Source organism: Periophthalmus magnuspinnatus, chromosome 4 (assembly GCF_009829125.3).
Source record: "Periophthalmus magnuspinnatus isolate fPerMag1 chromosome 4, fPerMag1.2.pri, whole genome shotgun sequence".
NCBI lineage: Eukaryota > Metazoa > Chordata > Actinopteri > Gobiiformes > Gobiidae > Periophthalmus > Periophthalmus magnuspinnatus.
In genome coordinates, this window is record NC_047129.1 from 32,349,926 (window position 1) to 32,369,779 (window position 19,854).

A 19,854-nucleotide genomic window follows, 5' to 3' on the forward strand; every position below is an offset into this window, starting at 1 on the left:
TATCGGTATTCGACGCTTAAAGCCGTAGCGTCGAAATTAGCGTCGTAACCGAAGAAGCTCGATTGGCGCATCCATCGCGAACAACAACCGAATTTTTGCCGTATTCCGCATAAAAAAACTGCCAATTCTGTAGTTTTAAACGCGCTTGGAAATGTGATTCTTGCCTCTTTTCGTCAATTCTTCCGGACTCGTTTAACAGAATCCCATTTTTAATCTAATCTCAATCCTTTCTCGGATCGTCCAAGCCCTCGAAAATACCTTCGCGTACGGCCGGCGAGAAGAAGCTCGGGATAAACATGAACTTACACCCACCGCGCCGAAGAACGCCGTTTCTATAGGATCAAGAAGCGCGCGGAGCCACAACTGGGAATTAAAGATGCTTTTAAAAAACAGTAAAACACAAGCAGGTCTAACCCTAAATCCAGAGTGAATACACATTTAGATAAAAGACCTTAGTTTATAATTCTCTCTACGCAGGAATCAAACAGCGTCCCGCCTCGTGGCCACAACCGCGCTCTCACCTCCTCCTTCAGCCCCGGCGAGCGAGTGAATAGGAGGCCGTTTATTCAGGGCCAAATCCCATATGGTGCGCGGGAATCTGTGAGAGCCATCGGCAGCAGCCCCTCCGCACCTCCTCTGCTCGGCGCTGCTTCGGCTCGTTCCTCCTCTTCTCTGGCCAGAGGTTAAACTCGGCTCTCACCCTTTCCGCGGCGTTTTTTTTTTTTTCATTCAACGCTGGAGCTGCTCGTCTCTCATCTTTCTCGTCTTTATTTCTCCGCGCTGGATTAGCCCTCTCGCACGCCTCTGGACAAAAGCGTTGTTTTAGCCGGTTGTAACGGGGAGGAAGGAGAAGAAGAAGAAGAAGAAGCTGGCGTGTAGAGGAGGGGAACGAGGAATGATAACTGCGATTTCGCTTGTTTCCAACGCTAACGTCACACAGCTCCGTGGGATTTTCAGCGAGCGTAATGTTAAAGCAATGGCGGATTTAAGATGCTAATGCTAACCTTCGCGTTCCTTCGAGTGTTTTCTGACGATATCGTAGACCGTATGTGTAAATAAACGTAGCTAACCCGCTAGCCGCCACCTTTTTAAATCGGAAGTGAGCATGGGCACGCTTCCGGCTCCACCGACTCTGGCTTCGATTCACTTTCTATTGAAAAAACGTCGCTCCTCCCTCTCGCTGCTGCTGTCAAACTCGTCATTTTGGTCTTAAATGTTCGTATTAATCCGCTCTACGTGATCCTGGTGTTTTTATTTCGCTGTTTTGTCCTTAAATCAAGATATGAACATTAATAACAGACAAATCAGGCGCCTTTTTTTTCCCACAGAGGTCGCTCCCGGTAGCCTTAGCAACAGGTTTGATTGACAGCGTTGCTATGCGCCTGCTCCCTGCTAAACCATTGATGCGGGCGGGCTACTTTCAACAGCCTCGCTCCGGATTGGCTCTTTGGTTGCTATGATACTCGCGGTCAGAATTTAGCTCCAAGTTAGCCGCTATAACTGCTAGCCTCGATGTGGTTGCTAACGAGTGATAGATGTATTCCCCCAGCTGTTTATCAGGTCGTTCCACAGTGCTTTTGTTTACTTTTACGTCAAATACGCGGCAGATTTCGATGATAACGTCCGTAAATTGCGTAAAGCTGCGAGATTAACCGTGATCAAACTGAAATCGCACGCTAAACGGACACAATCAAATCGCAAAGTACCATTATGTCCTCCACAAACGACAATATTTTATCTTCTTCTGCCTAAAAATGTCTAACCCTGTAGTTTAAATCCGTACAAACGCGTTCGGAAATGTTAATTAGTTTGTCAGTTAAAAAAAAAAATTGAACTTTTAACGGAAACATAAATCGCAAATTCAATCTTAATGCTCGTCGGAAAATCTGATTATGTGTGTAATCCCTCGGTCGTCCAGGTAGATTCCGTAAGTGATCCATGGACGCCTTTAAACGCTCCAAACCGTGCTTCCATTTCCATTTTTTCCAATGACGAATTTGGGAAAAATCTAATATAACGTTGTGCAGATTTGTGTAAAAGGTTCTACGTTCACCGGACGAACAAGTCAACACCTCGCCGATTCTCCGAGAGGCTTTAAAACGGTAAATCGCTAGCGCCGTGCAAAAAAACACCACCCAAATAACGATGGCGGCGTCCACGGCAACATCCAAAATAAGGCGAATACTCATCTATGCGTCTTATACTAAAGATCGTTCTAAAGAAACGTTAATTTCTGTCGCGTCAATGTCACTTTTTTAGCCTCGTACCTGCTCAAACGAGTCTCTTATTTTCGATTCTCGTTCCGGTATCGACTAATATCTGATTTTTTTGATAACTTTAACACCACTACATCCCATCCCCAGTCTGTTAAGCGAGAGTTCGGGAGCCGGAGTTGAGTAACGCGCTCACTTTCCGAATCCTCTGACACTCGGCGCGAGATGCCAACGTGCCCGATCTCAGCCAGCAGCGCCGGGGCAGTGCCAAGGCAGTACCGGGGGCAGAGCGGTGGAGTGACATCTTCTGCCAACAGCTTCTTTTTAACCCACTTGGAAAACGTGGAGGAGCGGCGGACGGATGCCAAGACGAAGATGCCAGCGATATTCATTCCGAGCCTACTTCCCGTTGCCAATATTCCTGGCCTCACGCGGAGAACAGGGGAAGGCGGACCAAAGGGTAGACCGGGCGGTTGATTCGCCGGTGTATTGTTGCGCAGATATCCCCCATAATTCACTTGGTTTAGTTGCTGTAGTTCGGAGCAGGTAAGTGCGCTTCAGACCGGGGTTACGAGGAGGTCGGCGTTCCCCAAACCCAAACCCCATTGTACGATCAGAGCGGGTGTCGGAGCCGTCCAAGGGAAAACATCCAAAAATTCAAATCTACCGTCGTATCTCTGCCAGTTTTTTTTTTTTGGTGGAAAAATTGAAAAATCTGAATCAGAAATGTCGATGTTGAACTCTGAAGCGTCGTTTTTACTTGATTTTTAATTCAAAATGGCCGCTGGTTTCGCGCAGTTTGGTGTGTAAATCCAAGTTTCGTGTTTGATAGTTTCACTTTCCCAGTAGCTGTAGTTGGATAAAGGATTTCCAGTTGCGTTTTTGGTGTTTTTATTTAACCGTGGGCTGATTCTTGATCTTTAAAGTCAGTATTTTTGAACCTTTGGACCTTCTGAACTCAATTTTGAACAGTTCTGAGCCTAGTAGTGAATAAGAAACAGTTGTAAAGCGTCTCCCATTCTCGCTTTTCATCTGCAGATTCAGACTAAATGATTAGAATCGTAATATTAATGTATTTAATTTATTTACCGTATTTCGCTTTGGAGTATAAGTCACATTTTTTGGGGGAAATTTGTCAGACGTGGTGATTCTTTCAAAGTACCATTTAAATGTTGTTGTTTTTTCATATCATATTTAATACAAAATAATTAAATAATACAAAATCAAATACTTAAATCTTTGCGTAATTCATACTCTGCATTTGACCCAACCTTCACTGGCACTTTTTTGTTTTTGTTTTTTTATCATATATCCTGTATTATTTGCATTCAGTGATAATTTTAGATCTTTGAGTTGAATCCTTGCGTAATTCTTACTCTGCATTTGACCCAACCTTCACTGGCACTTTTTTGTTTTTGTTTTTTTATCATATATCCTGTATTATTTGCATTCAGTGATAATTTTAGATCTTTGAGTTGAATCCTTGCGTAATTCTTACTCTGCATTTGACCCATCCTGCTCTACATTTGACCCATCCTTCACTGGCACTGACCATTTAGTGCATGAAGTTTATAGCTTAAATGTTTTTTAATCATATACTTAGTTTTATTTGCACTCAGTGATAATTTAATAAGATCTTTTGAGTTGAATCCTTGCTTCTTACACTGCATTTGACCCATCCTGCTCTGCATTCGACCCATCCTTCACTGGCACTGACCTTTTAGTGCATGAAGTTTATAGCTTAAATGTTTTTTAATCATATACTTAGTTTTATTTGCATTCAGTGATAATTTAAGATCTTTGAGTTGAATCCTTACTCTGCATTTGACTCATCCTGCTCTGCATTTGACCCATCCGTCACTAGCACTGACCATTTAGTGCATGGACATTGCAGCTTAAATGTTTTTTTTAAATCATATACTTAGTTTTATTTGCATTCAGTGATAATTTAAGATATTTGCGTTGAACCTTTCCGTAATCCATAGTTTGCATTTGACCCACTCTTCCCTCGCACTGGTGAATAATATCCACTTTTAACACACTACATTTCCCATGATTCCCTCTGCGCCTCACGTTCCATCTCAGGGGGGACGACTTCACACCCGTGTCCACCTCGTCCTCTCTCTGGACCGTCCTCCTCCTGCTCACGCTCACGGCACCGCGTCCCGTCACATTTACACCTCCTCGTCTCCTCCTTTACTCGCCCGAGAACGAGAACCCGACCGCACGGAGGTGATTTCAATTCTATTCTCACCCGTTGCATCTGTTTACGCCGAAGGGGCTCGTCGCGCGTCTACGGCTGTCACTGGTGTCAAATAAACTGGCCCTGCTTTGGACCACCGGCAGCGACTCTTTATAGATTCTGTCAAAACTGTAGGAAAAACAATAAACACGTTTGGATGGGTTTAACCTGGGGATACGGGCGCGCGGACGGACCACGGGGGCGTCGCGCGTTGGCGAAGCGGCTCCGCGCGTTTCTTATTGACGTTGCGGCTGCATAATACGAAGCGGGTTTGACGGATGTGTGACGATAAAAGTTAAATTTTAAAAGTTTTACTCGTTTAAAAGTGCGGTATAACTCTGCGCAACGATAGTATTCAAATGTGGGAGCGGGACTCCAACCGCCAACCTTCTGATCAGTGGACAAACGCTCTACCAACTGAGCCACCGTCGCAGCCTCTAAGAACAAGAGATCCTCTCTTTATATAGAAACATCTTGTAGTTTTGACAAACATGTTCTGAAACACATGGGACTCTCCTTTAAAAACAAAACAAAACACATATTGCACCACTCTGGTCCTCCTCTGGGCCTCCTCTGGTCTCGCTCTGATCTCCCTCTGATCTGTCTCTGATCCTCCTCTGGTCTCCCTCTGGTCTCCTTCTATTCTCCCTCTTCTCTCCCTCTAGTCTCCGTCTGGTCCTCCTCTGGTCCTCCTCTGGTCTGTCTCTGATCTCCCCCTGGTCCTCCTCTGGTCTTCCTCTGGTCCTCCTCTGGTCTCCCTCTAGTCTCCCTCTGGTCCTCCTCTGGTCCTCCTCTAGTCTCCCTCTGGTCCTCCTCTAGTCTCCTTCTGGTCTCCCTCTGGTCTCCCTCTAGTCTCCTTCTGGTCTCCCTCTGGTCTCCCTCTGGTCCTCCTCTGGTCTCCTTCTATTCTCCCTCTTTTCTCCCTCTAGTCTCCTTCTGGTCCTCCTCTGGTCCTCCTCTGGTCTGTCTCTGATCTCTCTCTGGTCCTCCTCTGATCTCCCTCTGGTCCTCCTCTGATCTCCCTCTGGTCTCCTTCTAGTCTCCCTCTGGTCCTCCTCTGGTCCTCCTCTGGTCCTCCTCTGGTCTCCCTCTGATCTCCCTCTGGTCCTCCTCTGGTCTCCCTCTGATCTCCCTCTGGTCCTCCTCTGGTCTGTCTCTGATCTCTCTCTGGTCCTCCTCTGGTCTCCCTCCGGTCTCCTTCTGGTCCTCCTCTGATCTCCCTCTGGTCCTCCTCTGGTCTCCCTCTGGTCCTCCTCTGATCTCCCTTTTTTTTAAAAACACACATCTCAAAATCTAATTCCAAAGCCATTATTTAAATTATCTTCCAAAAATTCCCAAAATAATTGAACAAAATGGAGGAGCGCCACTTCAAAAGGCGTAAATAAACCCTCCCTGCGTTACTCCTGCTATTTTCTAATAACACCAGATGCTCGGACGCGTCTCCTTTTCTGTGATTCTGTTAAAGTTTCAGTTTCAGTCGTGACGGTGGAGTCGGGGTGAGATCGGTAATTAAACGCGGTCTCGGAGGTTTCTCAGTGGGACCTTGTTTTGGATGTGTCCCGGTGACATCGGCGCCCCCCGGCCGCTCGGCGGGGGTCCTCTTCACCCCCGTAACCTTCACCTCTCGCTGCCCCACACCCCCCACGCCCCCCACACCCCCTGTGCTGCCCCCTCCTGTCCGCCCCTCAGCACTGCCCCCTCCTGTCCGCCCCTCAGCACTGCCCCCTCCTGTCCGCCCCTCAGCACTGCCCCCTCCTGTCCGTCGTGCAGTTCTTTCCGTGTGTTTGAGCGTTTGTTTTGCCCCAGTGCAGATCTCTCTCGTCTGCTGTGTCCTGTGTGTATGGAATTATAAAGCGTTCTATCAGGAAGTGCGCAGTTAGCATGGTAGTTGTTGTTAGCTTTACCGTGAACGCAAACGCCGACGTCTAACAACTGAGCAACCGTTGCCTCGCCTCCCTCCTCCTCCCATTCTCCTTCTCTTCTTCTATCGTCTTCTCCTCTTCTCCTCCTAATCTCCTCTCCTCCTAACCTTCTCTCCTCCTAACCCCCTCTCTTCTTAATCTCCTCTCCTCCTAACCTTCTCCCCTCCTAACCTCCTCTCCTAATCTCCTCTCCGCCTAACCTCTTCTCCTCCTAACCTCCTCTCCTCATAACCCCCTCTCCTCCTAATCTCCTCTTCGTCCTAACCTTCTCTCCTCCTAACTCCCTCTCCTCCTAACCCCTTTTCTTCTTAACCTCCTCTCCTCCTAACCTCCTCTCCTCCTAACCCCCTCTCCTTCTCTCCTCCTAACTTACACACCCTCTCTTTTCTTCCATCTTTCTTCTTCACCCCTCTCCTCCTCTCTCCCCTTTGCCTCTCCCCATTTCCTCCTCTCCTTCTCTCTCTTCTCCACCTTTCTCCTCTCTTCCTCAGCCCTCTACCCCCTTATCCCTCCTCCTCTCCTCATTCCTTACCTGTCTCTCCTTTCTCTTCTCCTCTCCTACAAACCTCATTTCTTTCCGTTATTATCCGTCTACATAAGTCTGCTGTGTCCCGTCTGTATGGAATTATAAAGCGTTTTATCAGGAAGTGCGCAGTTAGCATGGTAGTAGTTGTTAGCTTTACTGTGAACGCTAACGCCGACATCTCTCGCCTTTTGTTTTCGAGGTCTACAAAAGTGTAACATGGTTAAAAAGCTGAAAAAGTCCAGTTTCTCCTTGTAAAAAGTGGAGTGGAGTTTACACCAGCGTCAGGCCCAGTGTGACCTGGAGCCCCCTGCAGGCGCAGACGGGTCCTGCGGTTTGTGTCTGACACAGGAAGAGCAAATCCACCTGCTGCTTCTCTGCACGTTCTGCTAGTCCTCCTCTGGTCCTCCTCTGGTCCTCCTCTGAGCCTCCTCTGGTCCTCCTCTGGTCCTCCTCTGGTCCTCCTCTGGTCCTCCTCTGATCCTCCTCTGGTCCCCCTCTAGTCTCCCTCTGGTCTCCCTCTGGTCCTCCTCTGGTCCTCCTCTGAGCCTCCTCTGGTCCTCCTCTGATCCTCCTCTGGTCTCTCTCTGGTCCTCCTCTGGTCTCCCTCTGGTCCCCCTCTGGTCCTCCTCTGGTCTCCCTCTGGTCCCCCTCTGGTCCTCCTCTGGTCCTCCTCTGGTCCTCCTCTGGTCTCCCTCTGGTCCCCCTCTGGTCCTCCTCTGGTCTCCCTCTGGTCCTCCTCTGGTCCTCCTCTGGTCCTCCTCTAGTCTCCCTCTGGTCTCCCTCTGGTCCTCCTCTGGTCCTCCCCTCATCCCTCACTCCTTCTCTTCTCCTCCTCTCCTGTCATCCCTCTCTTTCTCCCTCTCTCCTCTTAACCTTCTCCCCTTTGCCCCTCTTCTCCCTCCTCCTCTCCTCTCTCTCCTCCTCCCTCCTCCTCCCCTCTCTCCTCCTCCTTTCCCCGTCTCTCCCTTGCAACTCTTCCCTTCATCCCTCTACTCCAGTCTCTTTCTCTCCCCCTTGTTCTTCTCTCTCCTTGGCCCTTCCCCTCTCCTCCTCTCTCTTTTCCACCTTTCTCCTCTCTCCCCCTCGCCCCTCTACCCTCTACTCCTCCTCCCCCTCTCTCTCCTCTCCTCCTCCTCTGTTCCAGGTCGACTCTTGCCTCTCTTTTCTGAGTTTGATCGAAGAATCGTGTGAATTGGAATCGTTCCCGTAGCGATCAAAACATTCACGCAATCTTCATAAAAGGTTCAGTGTGTAACCTTTCTGCTGTCGGGTATGCCACCTCCTCGTCTCCATGGAGATTCTGCAGGCGTGCTGTGCCTGGAATGTTCCGCAGTATGTCATTACAGTTTGCAGTCACTGGAGCGCCGTCACCACAGATCTGACCTGTGACTCAGCAGCATCACGTGTCACTGCGGAACATTCACAGTGAAGGAATAACATCTCCATGGAGACGAGGAGGTGCAGCCTTCCACCTGGAAAGTGACAGAGTGCGACTTTAATTTTTGTAAGCGTCATTTTTTTGAATTGTACAAACAGACTAGACCAGGACTAAACCAGGACTAAACCAGGACTAAACCAGGACTAGACCAGGACTAAACCAGGACTAAACCAGGACTAAACCAGGACTAAACCAGGACTAGACCAGGACTAGACCAGGACTAGACCAGGACTAGACCAGGACTAAACCAGGACTAGACCAGGACTAAACCAGGACTAAACCAGGACTAAACCAGGACTAGACCAGGACTAAACCAGGACTAAACCAGGACTAAACCAGGACTAAACCAGGACTAAACCAGGACTAAACAAAGACTAAACAAGGACTAAACTGAGACTAACCCAGGACTAAACCAGGACTAGACCAGGACTGACCCAGGACTGACGTCGCCCACAGTTTGGAGCCGAGTTTTTTCTTTCTTTTTTCTTTCTTTTTTCTTTCTTTGTTAGGGACCGTGCACAAATTCATGAATCTTACACAAGAAAAGGTGATTTGTACCAGATTTAGCTCCTCCTCTTTTCCATGTGCAGGTGAACACACATAAAAAACACACATTTCACTACAATTACATCATAAAACTGTCACTTCATCATCGACTTTAACAATAAAATACAATAAAATGTGTCCATGTCCAGTACAAGACGTTTACTTCAGTCCAAACACATAGAAAACATCATTCTGCAGGTTTTTACCGTCAAACAGAACAGAACAACATGAATTAGAATGATTGTGTCAAACTTAAGGCCCGTGGGCCAAATGCGGCCCGCCATGTCATTTTATGTGGCCCGCGACAAAAGAAATGAAAAGGTCTGACTGTCTTAAAATGTCAGTTTATCCTTGGATACAGTTAAACAGACATTTTTTCATATCTATGCAAATCCGTACGCAATATTTGTAACTTGAATAAGCAATAAATATATAAGATTAAAAAGTATTTGCATTTATTTGACATTAAATTTGGTTACTTTTAATGACATTTATCTTACAGTTAGTGACATCTGGCCCTTTGAGAGCGGCCATTTTGTTGATGTGGCCCTTTGTGAAAATGAGTTTGACGCCTCTGATCTAAAATGTACAAATCTCTAGTAAAATTATTCAAATGTACAGACGGTTTTCGAGTCTGGAGCGGATTCTCTGATGGTTTACAAAGAAAAAGCGACTGAGCGAAGGCCGAGGATCCGTTTGGACCTTTGCGATTTCGGTTCACGGAGACCGAGTGGATCAGGGAGTTTGTTCAGAACAAAGTTTGATTAAACATTTTCAGTGTATTCGGAGCTGCATTATTATCAATTTCAAATACATTTCTTAGATTTGATTACAAAACTGAACATTTGCCGGTTTCTGACTGTGAGTGTCATAGCAACCAAAGAGCCAATCGTGAGCGAGGATGTTGAAGGTAACGCCCACTTTCCGTTGTCGAGGAAAGAGACTGTAGCTACTGAACGAACTCGTCTAAATCTGAACCTACATCACGTTTACTTAATTTAACGTGGAGCAGACGGGAGACACTTAAGCACTTTTCATTTTAAAGCCTCACTGCGGAGCTTTTCTGGTCGAGCGTTCATCTCTTTCGTGTCTGGAAGTGTTACAGCTTTACTTTCGTCCAACTTAAAGGTTCTGAATTACACAAAATGGACTCTCGTGAGCTTTTAATTGTGTTTTAATCATATCTGTGTTATTATTCTGTTTACGCCGCCAACCTCGGGGGAAAAGAAGCCGTCGATTTGTCTGTTATTAACGTTTTTATCTCGATTTACCGACAAAATAGCGAAATAAAAACGACAGGATCACGTAACGAACATTTAAAACCAAAATGACGAGTCTGACGGCAGCGGTTACGGAGAGAAAGGCGACGGATTTTCAACAGAAAGTGAATCGCAGCCATAGTCGACGGAACAGGAAGTGCGCCTACGCTCACTTCCTGTTTTGTAACGTGACGGCTAGCACATTAGCTATGTCCATTTATATAAAGTTTTACAGAAACGGCTCGTAACGACACTTTCTTAAACCTTAAAAACTTAATTCCGTCGCGTCTGAAATGCCCGTCACAGCTCCGCGTAATCCCGCATTTTATCCGATCATCTGCCTTTCCTAACTTTCCTCATTTGTTTCCCTAATCTCCCAGCGTCTGTATTTATAGCGCGTACAATAATAACCGCTTAAGCTTCCGCGAAAACACGACTCCGCGCAACAAAAAACCTCCGAGTGTGAGCCGCACTTTGTTCAAACGCACATGATCTGGTGAATAATATCTACACGGAGGAAACGGGATTTGCATATTGGCAGCACTCGCGCGGGTTTCTGTCTCGTGCCCCCTCCCCTCTCATTAATATGTATGCGCGGCGCAGCTAGCGAACGTGCAGCTAGCGAACGCCGCGCTCTGGTTCTCACTCGCTGATTAATGCTGTCTGTCAATTTCTACCTGCAGATCCGGCGGTGCTGTGGAGCTTCCCCCAGGACGTCCAAGACCAGGTCTGTGCACGGCTGCTCCGCGTCTGTCTGCGTCCACGGCTGTCGGGAATATCGGGAATGAGATGAGACGCTAACCGATACGCGAGCTAGTATCGGAGCTAGATACTCGTCTGAGCAAGTATCGATACTGGGGGGAAAAAAAGTCACAGTCGCATTTGAATTAGACACATCTGCACTTTTTTCACTGGTGTTTGAGTCATTTCCTTTAAAGAAGCAACGTGGAGCTTTTCCACGCACCGGTTTGTCTTAATACAGTAGGAGAGTGTTCCATGGGACTGGGACTAGACCAGGACTAGACCAGGACTAGACCAGGACTAAAGCAGGACTAAAGCAGGACTAAATCAGGACTAAACAAAGACTAAACTGAGACTAACCCAGGATTAAACCGGGACTAGACCGGGACTAGACCAGGACTAGACCAGGACTAAACCAAGACTAAAGCAGGACTAAAGCAGGACTAAAGCAGGACTAAAGCAGGACTAAACAAAGACTAAACTGAGACTAACCCAGGATTAAACCGGGACTAGACCGGGACTAGACCAGGACTAGACCAGAACTAGACCAGGACAAAACAAGGACTAAACTGAGACTAAACCAGGACTGAACCAGGACTAAACCAGGACTGAACCAGGACTAAACCAGGACTAAACCAGGACTAAACCAGGACTGAACCAGGACTGAACCAGGACTAAACCAGGACTAAACCAGGACTAAACCAGGACTAAACCAGGACTAAACCAGGACTGAACCATGGTGGGAGTAAAATGGCATTAGGCTCGTCTCTGTGTTGCTTTTTTCCAATTTCAGTTGTTATTTCTTGGATTTATTGTTTTTACTGGTCAAAAACATCTTTAAAAACTTGCACTTTCTTGTGTTTTAGACTTTTATAAATGTCCTGAAAACATTTTTCTCCTGCTAAACCTCCTCAGCGTTAAAACTGAAACTGAAGTCAAAATGTGACTCCATCAGTTCAGAATCATTATAACTGTCAGATAAATCTCACCTACACACGTCTTCATATTGTCTCACCCATCAGACACTTTACCCATCAGGCACTTCTTCTGTGCTTACCCCAGCCCCCCTCCCCCTGGTGTAGTCCTACCCCCCTCCTCTCCTCCTCTCCTCCTCCTCCTCCTCCTCCTCCTCCTCCTCCTCTGTCTCTCGTAGTGCGTCTGTTGCTGGTAATGAAAAGCAGTGAGCAGGTCTTCAATAACTGACTGGGTAATTATCATGGCAGCGTGACAGGAATGTACACCTCTCCTTTACACACCTCTCTCACTCTGTGTTTCTCTCTCTCACTCACTCTGTGTTTCTCTCTCTCACTCTCTCTGTGTTTCTCTCTCTCACTCTCTCTGTGTTTCTCTCTCTCACTCTCTCTGTTTCTCTCTCTCACTCTCTCTGTGTTTCTCTCTCTCTGTTTCTCTCTGTTTCTCTCTCTCACTCTCTCTGTGTCTCTCTCTCACTCTCTCTGTGTTTCTCTCTCTCTCTCTGTTTCTCTCTCTCCCTCTCTCTGTTTCTCTCTCACTCTCTCTCTGTGTTTCTCTCACTCTCTCTGTGTTTCTCTCACTCTCTCTGTGTTTCTCTCACTCTCTCTGTGTTTCTCTCACTCTCTGTCTCTCCCTCATTCTCTTTCTTTTTCTCTTTCTCTTTCCCTCTCTGTTCAGATCACATTGTTTCTCCCTCTTTCTTTTTCTCTCTTTCTCTTTCTCTGTTCAGATCAGATTGTTTCTCTCTCTCTTTCGCTGTCTCTCTCTGTTCAGATCACATCGTTTCTCTCTCTCCCTCATTCTCTTTCTTTTTCTTTTTCTCTCTCTCTGTTTCTCTTTCTTTCTGTCTGTTCAGATCACATTGTTTCTCTCTCTTTCTTTTTCTCTCTTTCTCTCTCTCTGTTCAGATCACATTGTTTCTCTCTTTCTTTTCCTCTCTTTCTCTTTCTTTCTCTCTGTTCAGATCACATTGTTTCTCTCTTTCTCTCTATTCAGATCACATTGTTTCTCTCTTTCTTTTCCTCTCTTTCTCTTTCTCTCTCTCTGTTCAGATCACATTGTTGTTTGTCTTTTGTTTTACTCTTCACCTCATGAAACAGGATGATGCCGTGTTTTGGTCACATGGATAAATGTTTTTAAGGTGTTAATCAGTACTGGTCCTGTATGGATTTAATTTAATTTAAAATATAGTGACATGTTTACCATCCCTAGTTGTATTTTAGTGTTTCCATTAGTTGTTGTAAACATGCTAGTTGTTGTAAACATGCTAGTTGTTCTTAGCCTTACCATGACGCCAAAACTCCACTCTTGCTTATAAACTCATCGTGGTGAATAACTAGGATGAATACAATTGTCATCCGCGAACCAGGAAGTAATATTGATGTGCCGTTAGCATGCTAGTTGTTGTAAACATGCTAGTTGTTGTTAGCCATATCATGACGCCAAAACTCCACTCTTGCATATAAACTCATCGTGGTGAATAACTAGGACGAATACAATTGTCATCTGTAAACCAGGAAGTAATACTAGTGCACCGTTAGCATGCTAGTTGTTGTTAGCATTACCATGTTTCTAAACTCATCATGGTGAATAACTAAGACGTTCTGAAAGCATAATTTAAGTGAGAAATAACTTTGGACGACTGCAAACTGTTTAAAATGAGCTAGTTTCTGTTTTTCGCGCCTTTAAGACGGTAACATCACCTTTAAATAGTAAAAGTTTGCGTTGCCGCGCTCAGACCTGTTTCTATTATCCGTTTGTTTAAGTGATTTACATAACGTCTCCAAGGAGACGCTTTAATGTAGTTACACTGGTGCCAAACGTCCATCTGACCTTTAGCGTGACCTTTTTCCACAGAGGTGAGTGTAAAGACTCACCTCCATTATGCTAATCCCAGCAATTAGTTTTCCATAGAGTGAACACGCGACGCTTATCAGACGTGTGCGCGCAAACGTGCTCCGAAACGTGACGCTTGTATTGGTTTGTCAGGTCAGATTTCAGTGTTTTTGTCAATTCTTCTGGAAATATGATCAAATAGCAACACTTGTCGGAAAAAACAAAAAAACAAAAACGCAAGTTGTCCAAATTGTTTAGCCCTGCTTGCATCTTCGTTTATATTTCTGTTTCGTTAGCTTGAACTTGTGCGTTGTGTTGTTTTGTGTAGCTTGCGGTGCGTTTAGGAGCCACGGGACAGAGCGGGAACTTTTATCAGGTTGTAATCAGGGATGGTCCCGTATGGATTTAATTTAATTTAAAATATAGCAAAGTTTTAATTAACTTTAGTAAAAATAATAAGGACATGTTTACCGTCCCTAGTTGTATTTTAGAGTTTGCGTTAGCACAACTATCAAACGGCAAAAGATGAAATTCTTTACATCAAACGACGTGATGTAATGCAATACGATTATCACCCGCAAAACAGGAAGTAATACTGGTGCGCTGTTAGCATGCTAGTTGTTGTTAGCATTATCATAACAGCAAAACTCCAGTCTCGCTTATACAGTAAACTCGTCATGGTGAATAACTAGGACGAATACAATCATCATCCGTGAACCAGGAATTAAAACTGGTGCGTTGTTAGCATGCTAGTTGTTGTTAGTTGTTGTTATTAGCTTTACATGACACCAAAACTCCACTCTCGCTTATAAAATCATCATGGTGAATAACTAGGACGAATACAATTATCATTCGCAAACCAGGAAGTAATACTGGTGCGCTGTTAGCATGCTAGTTGTTGTTAGCATTGCAGAACTCAAAATGAACGTAAATACAGTGAATACTCGTGTAAATAAACACAAAATAATCACAAAAGGACATTTAAAACATGCAGTTGTGACATGCGTCTGACCTCTTTCCAACATTGGATTTACTCGGGGGCAAAGGTCACGCAAAGAAGAAACAAAAACGCAGAAGAAGCAGCTGGAGGACCAAAGCTGCACAGTAAAACAAACAGCAGGTATGAACATGATGTTGACTGTACTCCATGGAGATAAGTTTAATGCCATACATTGGAACCTTTCAGGCAAAACTATTGCCACTGTGACAAGCAGTTGACGTACCCTCCACCACAAAAGTTACACAGTGCACCTTTAAACCAAGCCCTGGGGCCTAAACATGGAAGTCAACGGGCCGTGCTCAGTGGTGCATGTCGCTAGTTTAGCCTTTAGTGGCTACGTACTATACGCAGTTGAGCAAGGCCCTTGAGTCTTTGAGCAACGAGAGCGAGCGAAGCGGGAAGGAAGCAAGGCAATTCTAAATAAACAATAAATAATCTTCTGAAACATGTTTCGTTCATTTCCTACCATGTGACCGCTCCAACCAATCAGCGCTTGAGCTTAGCTAGAGCGGACATAGAGCTAACTGAAGCTAACGATTAAAAAGCGTTTTTTTAAGATAACAGATGGATTTTGAGCTGAGTTCCTGTCAGTCCCCGTCAGTCTCTCTCAGTCCTCGTCAGTCCCTGTCAGTTCCTGTCAGTCCTCGTCAGTCCCTGTCAGTTCTCGTCAGTCCTCGTCAGTTCCTGTCAGTCTCTCTCTGTCCTCGTCAGTCCCTGTTAGTCCCCGTCAGTCCTCATCAGTTCCTGTCAGTTCTCGTCAGTCCTCGTCACTCCCTGTCAGTCCCCGTCAGTCCCCGTCAGTCCTCGTCAGTCCCCGTCAGTCCCCGTCAGTCCCCGTCAGTCCCCGTCAGTCCCCGTCAGTCCCCGTCAGTCCTCGTCAGTCCTCGTCAGTCCCCGTCAGTCCTCGTCAGTCCTTCTCAGTCCCCGTCACCTGAACACGACCAGTTTGTGATCACATTTCGCTCCATGAGTAAAATCCTTTCTGGGCAGGAGGGATTTTTTTCGTTGTAGTACCAATGAGTGACCACTAGTCCAACTTGAGACATTGCTACGCTAGCAATCCACTATCCAGTTATTTTCATAGATCCATGAGGGTCAAAGGTCACGCGAAGAAGAAACAAAAACACAGAAGAAGCAAACCAAACTCCATGGAGATAGATAAGTTCCAAAGTACGGCATTAAACTTTTCAGACAAGGCAATCTCCACGGAGACAAGCAGTTGGCGTACCCTCCACCCCGAAAGTCCCACAGTGCGCCTTTAAACACTTCAGACTCATAGAAACACTGTGATGTCATGTGAAGTGAGCCGTACATGTTATAGTTAATTAATTTAAGCTGGATGTCAGTTCGGGTTACCACTCTTCGCCTCTTTGTTGTTTTCCAAAAAGCTTTACGTTTGAACTGTCAAAGCTAACACCGTAAGCTAGCTCCAGATGTGAGGCGCGTGCCGGGTTTGTACTATAGTCTTGTCAGGCATCATATTGTAATGGCGTTTCGTTTAAAAACACTTCGCCTTTTCTGAAACAATAGCACCTTCACAGCGGGGCGCCTTTGTTTCGACTCACCGGGAGCGCCCTCGGTTCCACAGCCACTCAAACCTGATCAAAACCGTCTCACGTCCGCGTTAAAGCGCACGTTTACCGCTACCGGCTGGCCCTCCCGCGGTGAGCTTGACTTTTGACTCTCCTGGCTTCTCCCGCAGTCAGTTTTGTACATGAGAAGAGCAGTGCGCGCGTGAAAAAAAGCCAAAGACAAGCATGTACTGTCTGCCAGGAGTGGACGAAACCGTAAGGCGAGAGCCGGAGGATGCGGCGGCGACAGGAGAGCGCCGTACGGTGGCCCGGAAGGTCAAAGCGCGATGACAGATTACACGACTCAAAATCAAAGCAGCGGCGAGAGATTAGCCTCGTTTGCATGGGTTTAATTGGCACAAATGTTTAACTTTATCTTAAACAGTTTGTAAAGTGACACATTTATTTCTATCGGGGTATTAAAGAGGAGGTATCTACTTCTATGGGGTATTAAAGAGGAGGTATCTACTTCTATGGGGTATTAAAGAGGAGGTATTTACTTCTGTGGGGTATTAAAGAGGAGGTATTTACTTCTGTGGGGTATTAAAGAGGAGGTATTTGATTCTATGTGGTATTAAAGAGGAGGTATTTACTTCTATGGGGTATTAAAGAGGAGGTATTTTACTTCTATGGGGTATTAAAGAGGAGGTATTTGATTCTATGTGGTATTAAAGAGGAGGTATTTACTTCTACGGGGTATTAAAGAGGAGGTATTTACTTCTATGGGGTATTAAAGAGGAGGTATCTACTTCTATGGGGTATTAAAGAGGAGGTATCTACTTCTATGGGGTATTAAAGAGGAGGTATTTACTTCTGTGGGGTATTAAAGAGGAGGTATTTACTTCTGTGGGGTATTAAAGAGGAGGTATTTGATTCTATGTGGTATTAAAGAGGAGGTATTTACTTCTACGGGGTATTAAAGAGGAGGTATTTACTTCTATGGGGTATTAAAGAGGAGGTATTTACTTCTATGGGGTATTAAAGAGGAGGTATTTACTTCTGTGGGGTATTAAAGAGGAGGTATTTACTTCTGTGGGGTATTAAAGAGGAGGTATTTACTTCTATGGGGTATTAAAGAGGAGGTATTTTACTTCTATGGGGTATTAAAGAGGAGGTATTTGATTCTATGTGGTATTAAAGAGGAGGTATTTACTTCTACGGGGTATTAAAGAGGAGGTATTTACTTCTATGGGGTATTAAAGAGGAGGTATTTACTTCTATGGGGTATTAAAGAGGAGGTATTTACTTCTATGTTGTATTAAAGAGGAGGTATTTACTTCTGTGGGGTATTAAAGAGGAGGTATTTACTTCTGTGGGGTATTAAAGAGGAGGTATTTACTTCTGTGGGATATTAAAGAGGAGGTATTTACTTTTATGTGGTATTAAAGAGGAGGTATTTGATTCTATGGGGTATTAAAGAGGAGATACACGTGAGATATTTAGATCTTCATGGTTCTTTTTATTGTTTTAAAGATGCTATATTCATCCAAAACAACTTTGCTCTCTGTGCTAAGCCCCTCCCCCTTCAGAGCACTATCACAACACAATCAGCTGCATCGCACTAATAAAACTACTGCACATCACACCAGGTTTGTGAAGTCATAGTGTACAGTTTTGTGTCATGTTTTTGTATATTTATGGAGGATTGTCGTGTGGGAGCGTGGGTGATGTAGACTTGTGGGCGGAGCTTCGTACAAAATCTTACAGCTAACCATAAGGAGGGTTTGAATCGCGCCCAGGAGAGATCACTAGATTACTCAAACATGCATGGATCACTCTTAAACCTCTTCAGACGTGTTTTCGATGAGGGAACAACGTTATAACATGGTAGAAAGCTAAAAAAAAAAGAGTTGATTTTGCATAATACCTCCTCTTTAATTTTAGCTGCAGAGTTATTTTTATTTATGTCGACGATTACGCAATAAGAAAGTGTGATTTCGTTTTGCCAAAGCGGTTCAGGTTGTTGCTAGACGACCACTAAAAATAAACACTGTGACATCCCTTGTTGGTAAAAGAGATGTATTTAATTAATTTCTGCATCAACAAATCAGGAATCTGGAAATATACTGCAGTTTTTAAGACGTGTTCTGAGCATTTCTGCGCTTTTTTTGAAAACGCTACGAAGTCTCGAGACGTCATGACGACCCCGAAGCTCGCCACGTCACGGTTTGTACGTCCAAGGACCCGTTTTACACTGTTTACAGATCGAATTTCAGCTCTGGAATCGCTCATATCTACTGAACTAAAGGTAAAAACGTAGCTGTTAACTCTGAAAACTACCACTTGATGACATCACAAAGTGGAACAGAGCGTTTTGAGCCTTGGAGATGTAAACAGACGAGTGATAAACGAAACAATATTATAACACGAATTTAACCTCACAACAGTCAGTTTTGTGTAATATAGGACTTTACTTTATTGTCCTTGTAGGGCGGTGCTGTCCAAACTACGGCCCAGGGGCTAAATGCGGCCCACAGACCAATTTTTCTTGGCCGTCATGCCTCCTCCGAAACTGGCCAAATTGAAGAGATTTTGCTTTTATAACCGGAATAAAATCACATTGTATTGTGACACGACTAAAAATAGTTGTTCGAATCTTATTAACGGTACGACGTCGCTGTCAAACCGGCGTTAAATTTAAATGCGCGAACGCGGGACGACGTTAGCTGGAGGATTTGACCGTTTATTTGCGTTTTGGGTTGATGTTGAAACCGGGAAAACCTGGAAGAACATGCAAACTCCACATAGAAACACCCAGGACTCGAACCCAGAACCTTCTCATTGCGAGGCGGGGGTGCTAGCTAACCTCTCAGCCGCTACGTACATCTACAAACACGGACATAACAGGAAATACTACAACTCAATTTATCCAATCGCAATCAAAGCCTGACTCTTTCTCTTCCTGTCGTCTTTCGTCTTGTTTCACTTTTTGATTCGTCTCCAGGATTTGACCTGTTGGGCCACCGTACTCGGCGCCGTCTCAGCCGAGCGCGCCGCGTACGAACAACACGACGGTATGCGCGTAGGCTCGGCGTCCGCGGGCCCAGCGGTGGAGCGGGGCCGAGTTTGCCGCTCTCTCCTGCTCCTCTGATCCACTTTGAGGAATAAACCGAAAGACGCTCGAGGCGATGTCTGCTAACCGCTAACCGCCGCGGCACAAGAAACGGCAGACGCGCTCCAAAGTACACGCTGCGCCGGCCCGTCGGAAGCGCATCAGAAAGGAGAGATGAAACGGGGAGTAAACATGTGTTGACACGGGTTTTGATCCACTACTCCAGATGCCCCGGCCCCCCACGACTCGCTCCTCGCCCGGGCTGGAGGTACAAGGGGATTGGCCTCTCGCGTTTACATAAGAGAGAGGATTAGGGCGCTTTCAGGGGCTTTTGTAGCCGCGCAGACCGCCGTCCCGCCAAGTCCGAGTCCCCACAAGTCCCCACGTAAGTCCGACTGGGCGTACGGCATATGGTGCGACCAGGGGACAGCGCGGAGAGAAAGGTTTTGTAGGTTTTGTATTAAAGACCGTGAGCTGAGAGCTAACTCCAGTAGCTAACTCCAGTAGCTAACTCCAGTAGCTAACTCCAGTAGCTA

The 19,854-nt window shown here is 45.6% G+C and overlaps 1 protein-coding gene across 1 annotated transcript in view; it reads left to right on the forward strand.

Moving 5' to 3' along the window:
• The window catches only part of dennd1b (DENN/MADD domain containing 1B), a 248,526-nt gene that overhangs the window by 48,428 nt on the left and 180,244 nt on the right, over positions 1 to 19,854 (forward strand). The window contains exon 3 of the mRNA XM_055221560.1: positions 10,830 to 10,873. Within this exon, the coding sequence (XP_055077535.1) occupies positions 10,830 to 10,873 (44 nt within the window). The remainder of the gene's footprint in view (positions 1 to 10,829; positions 10,874 to 19,854) is intronic.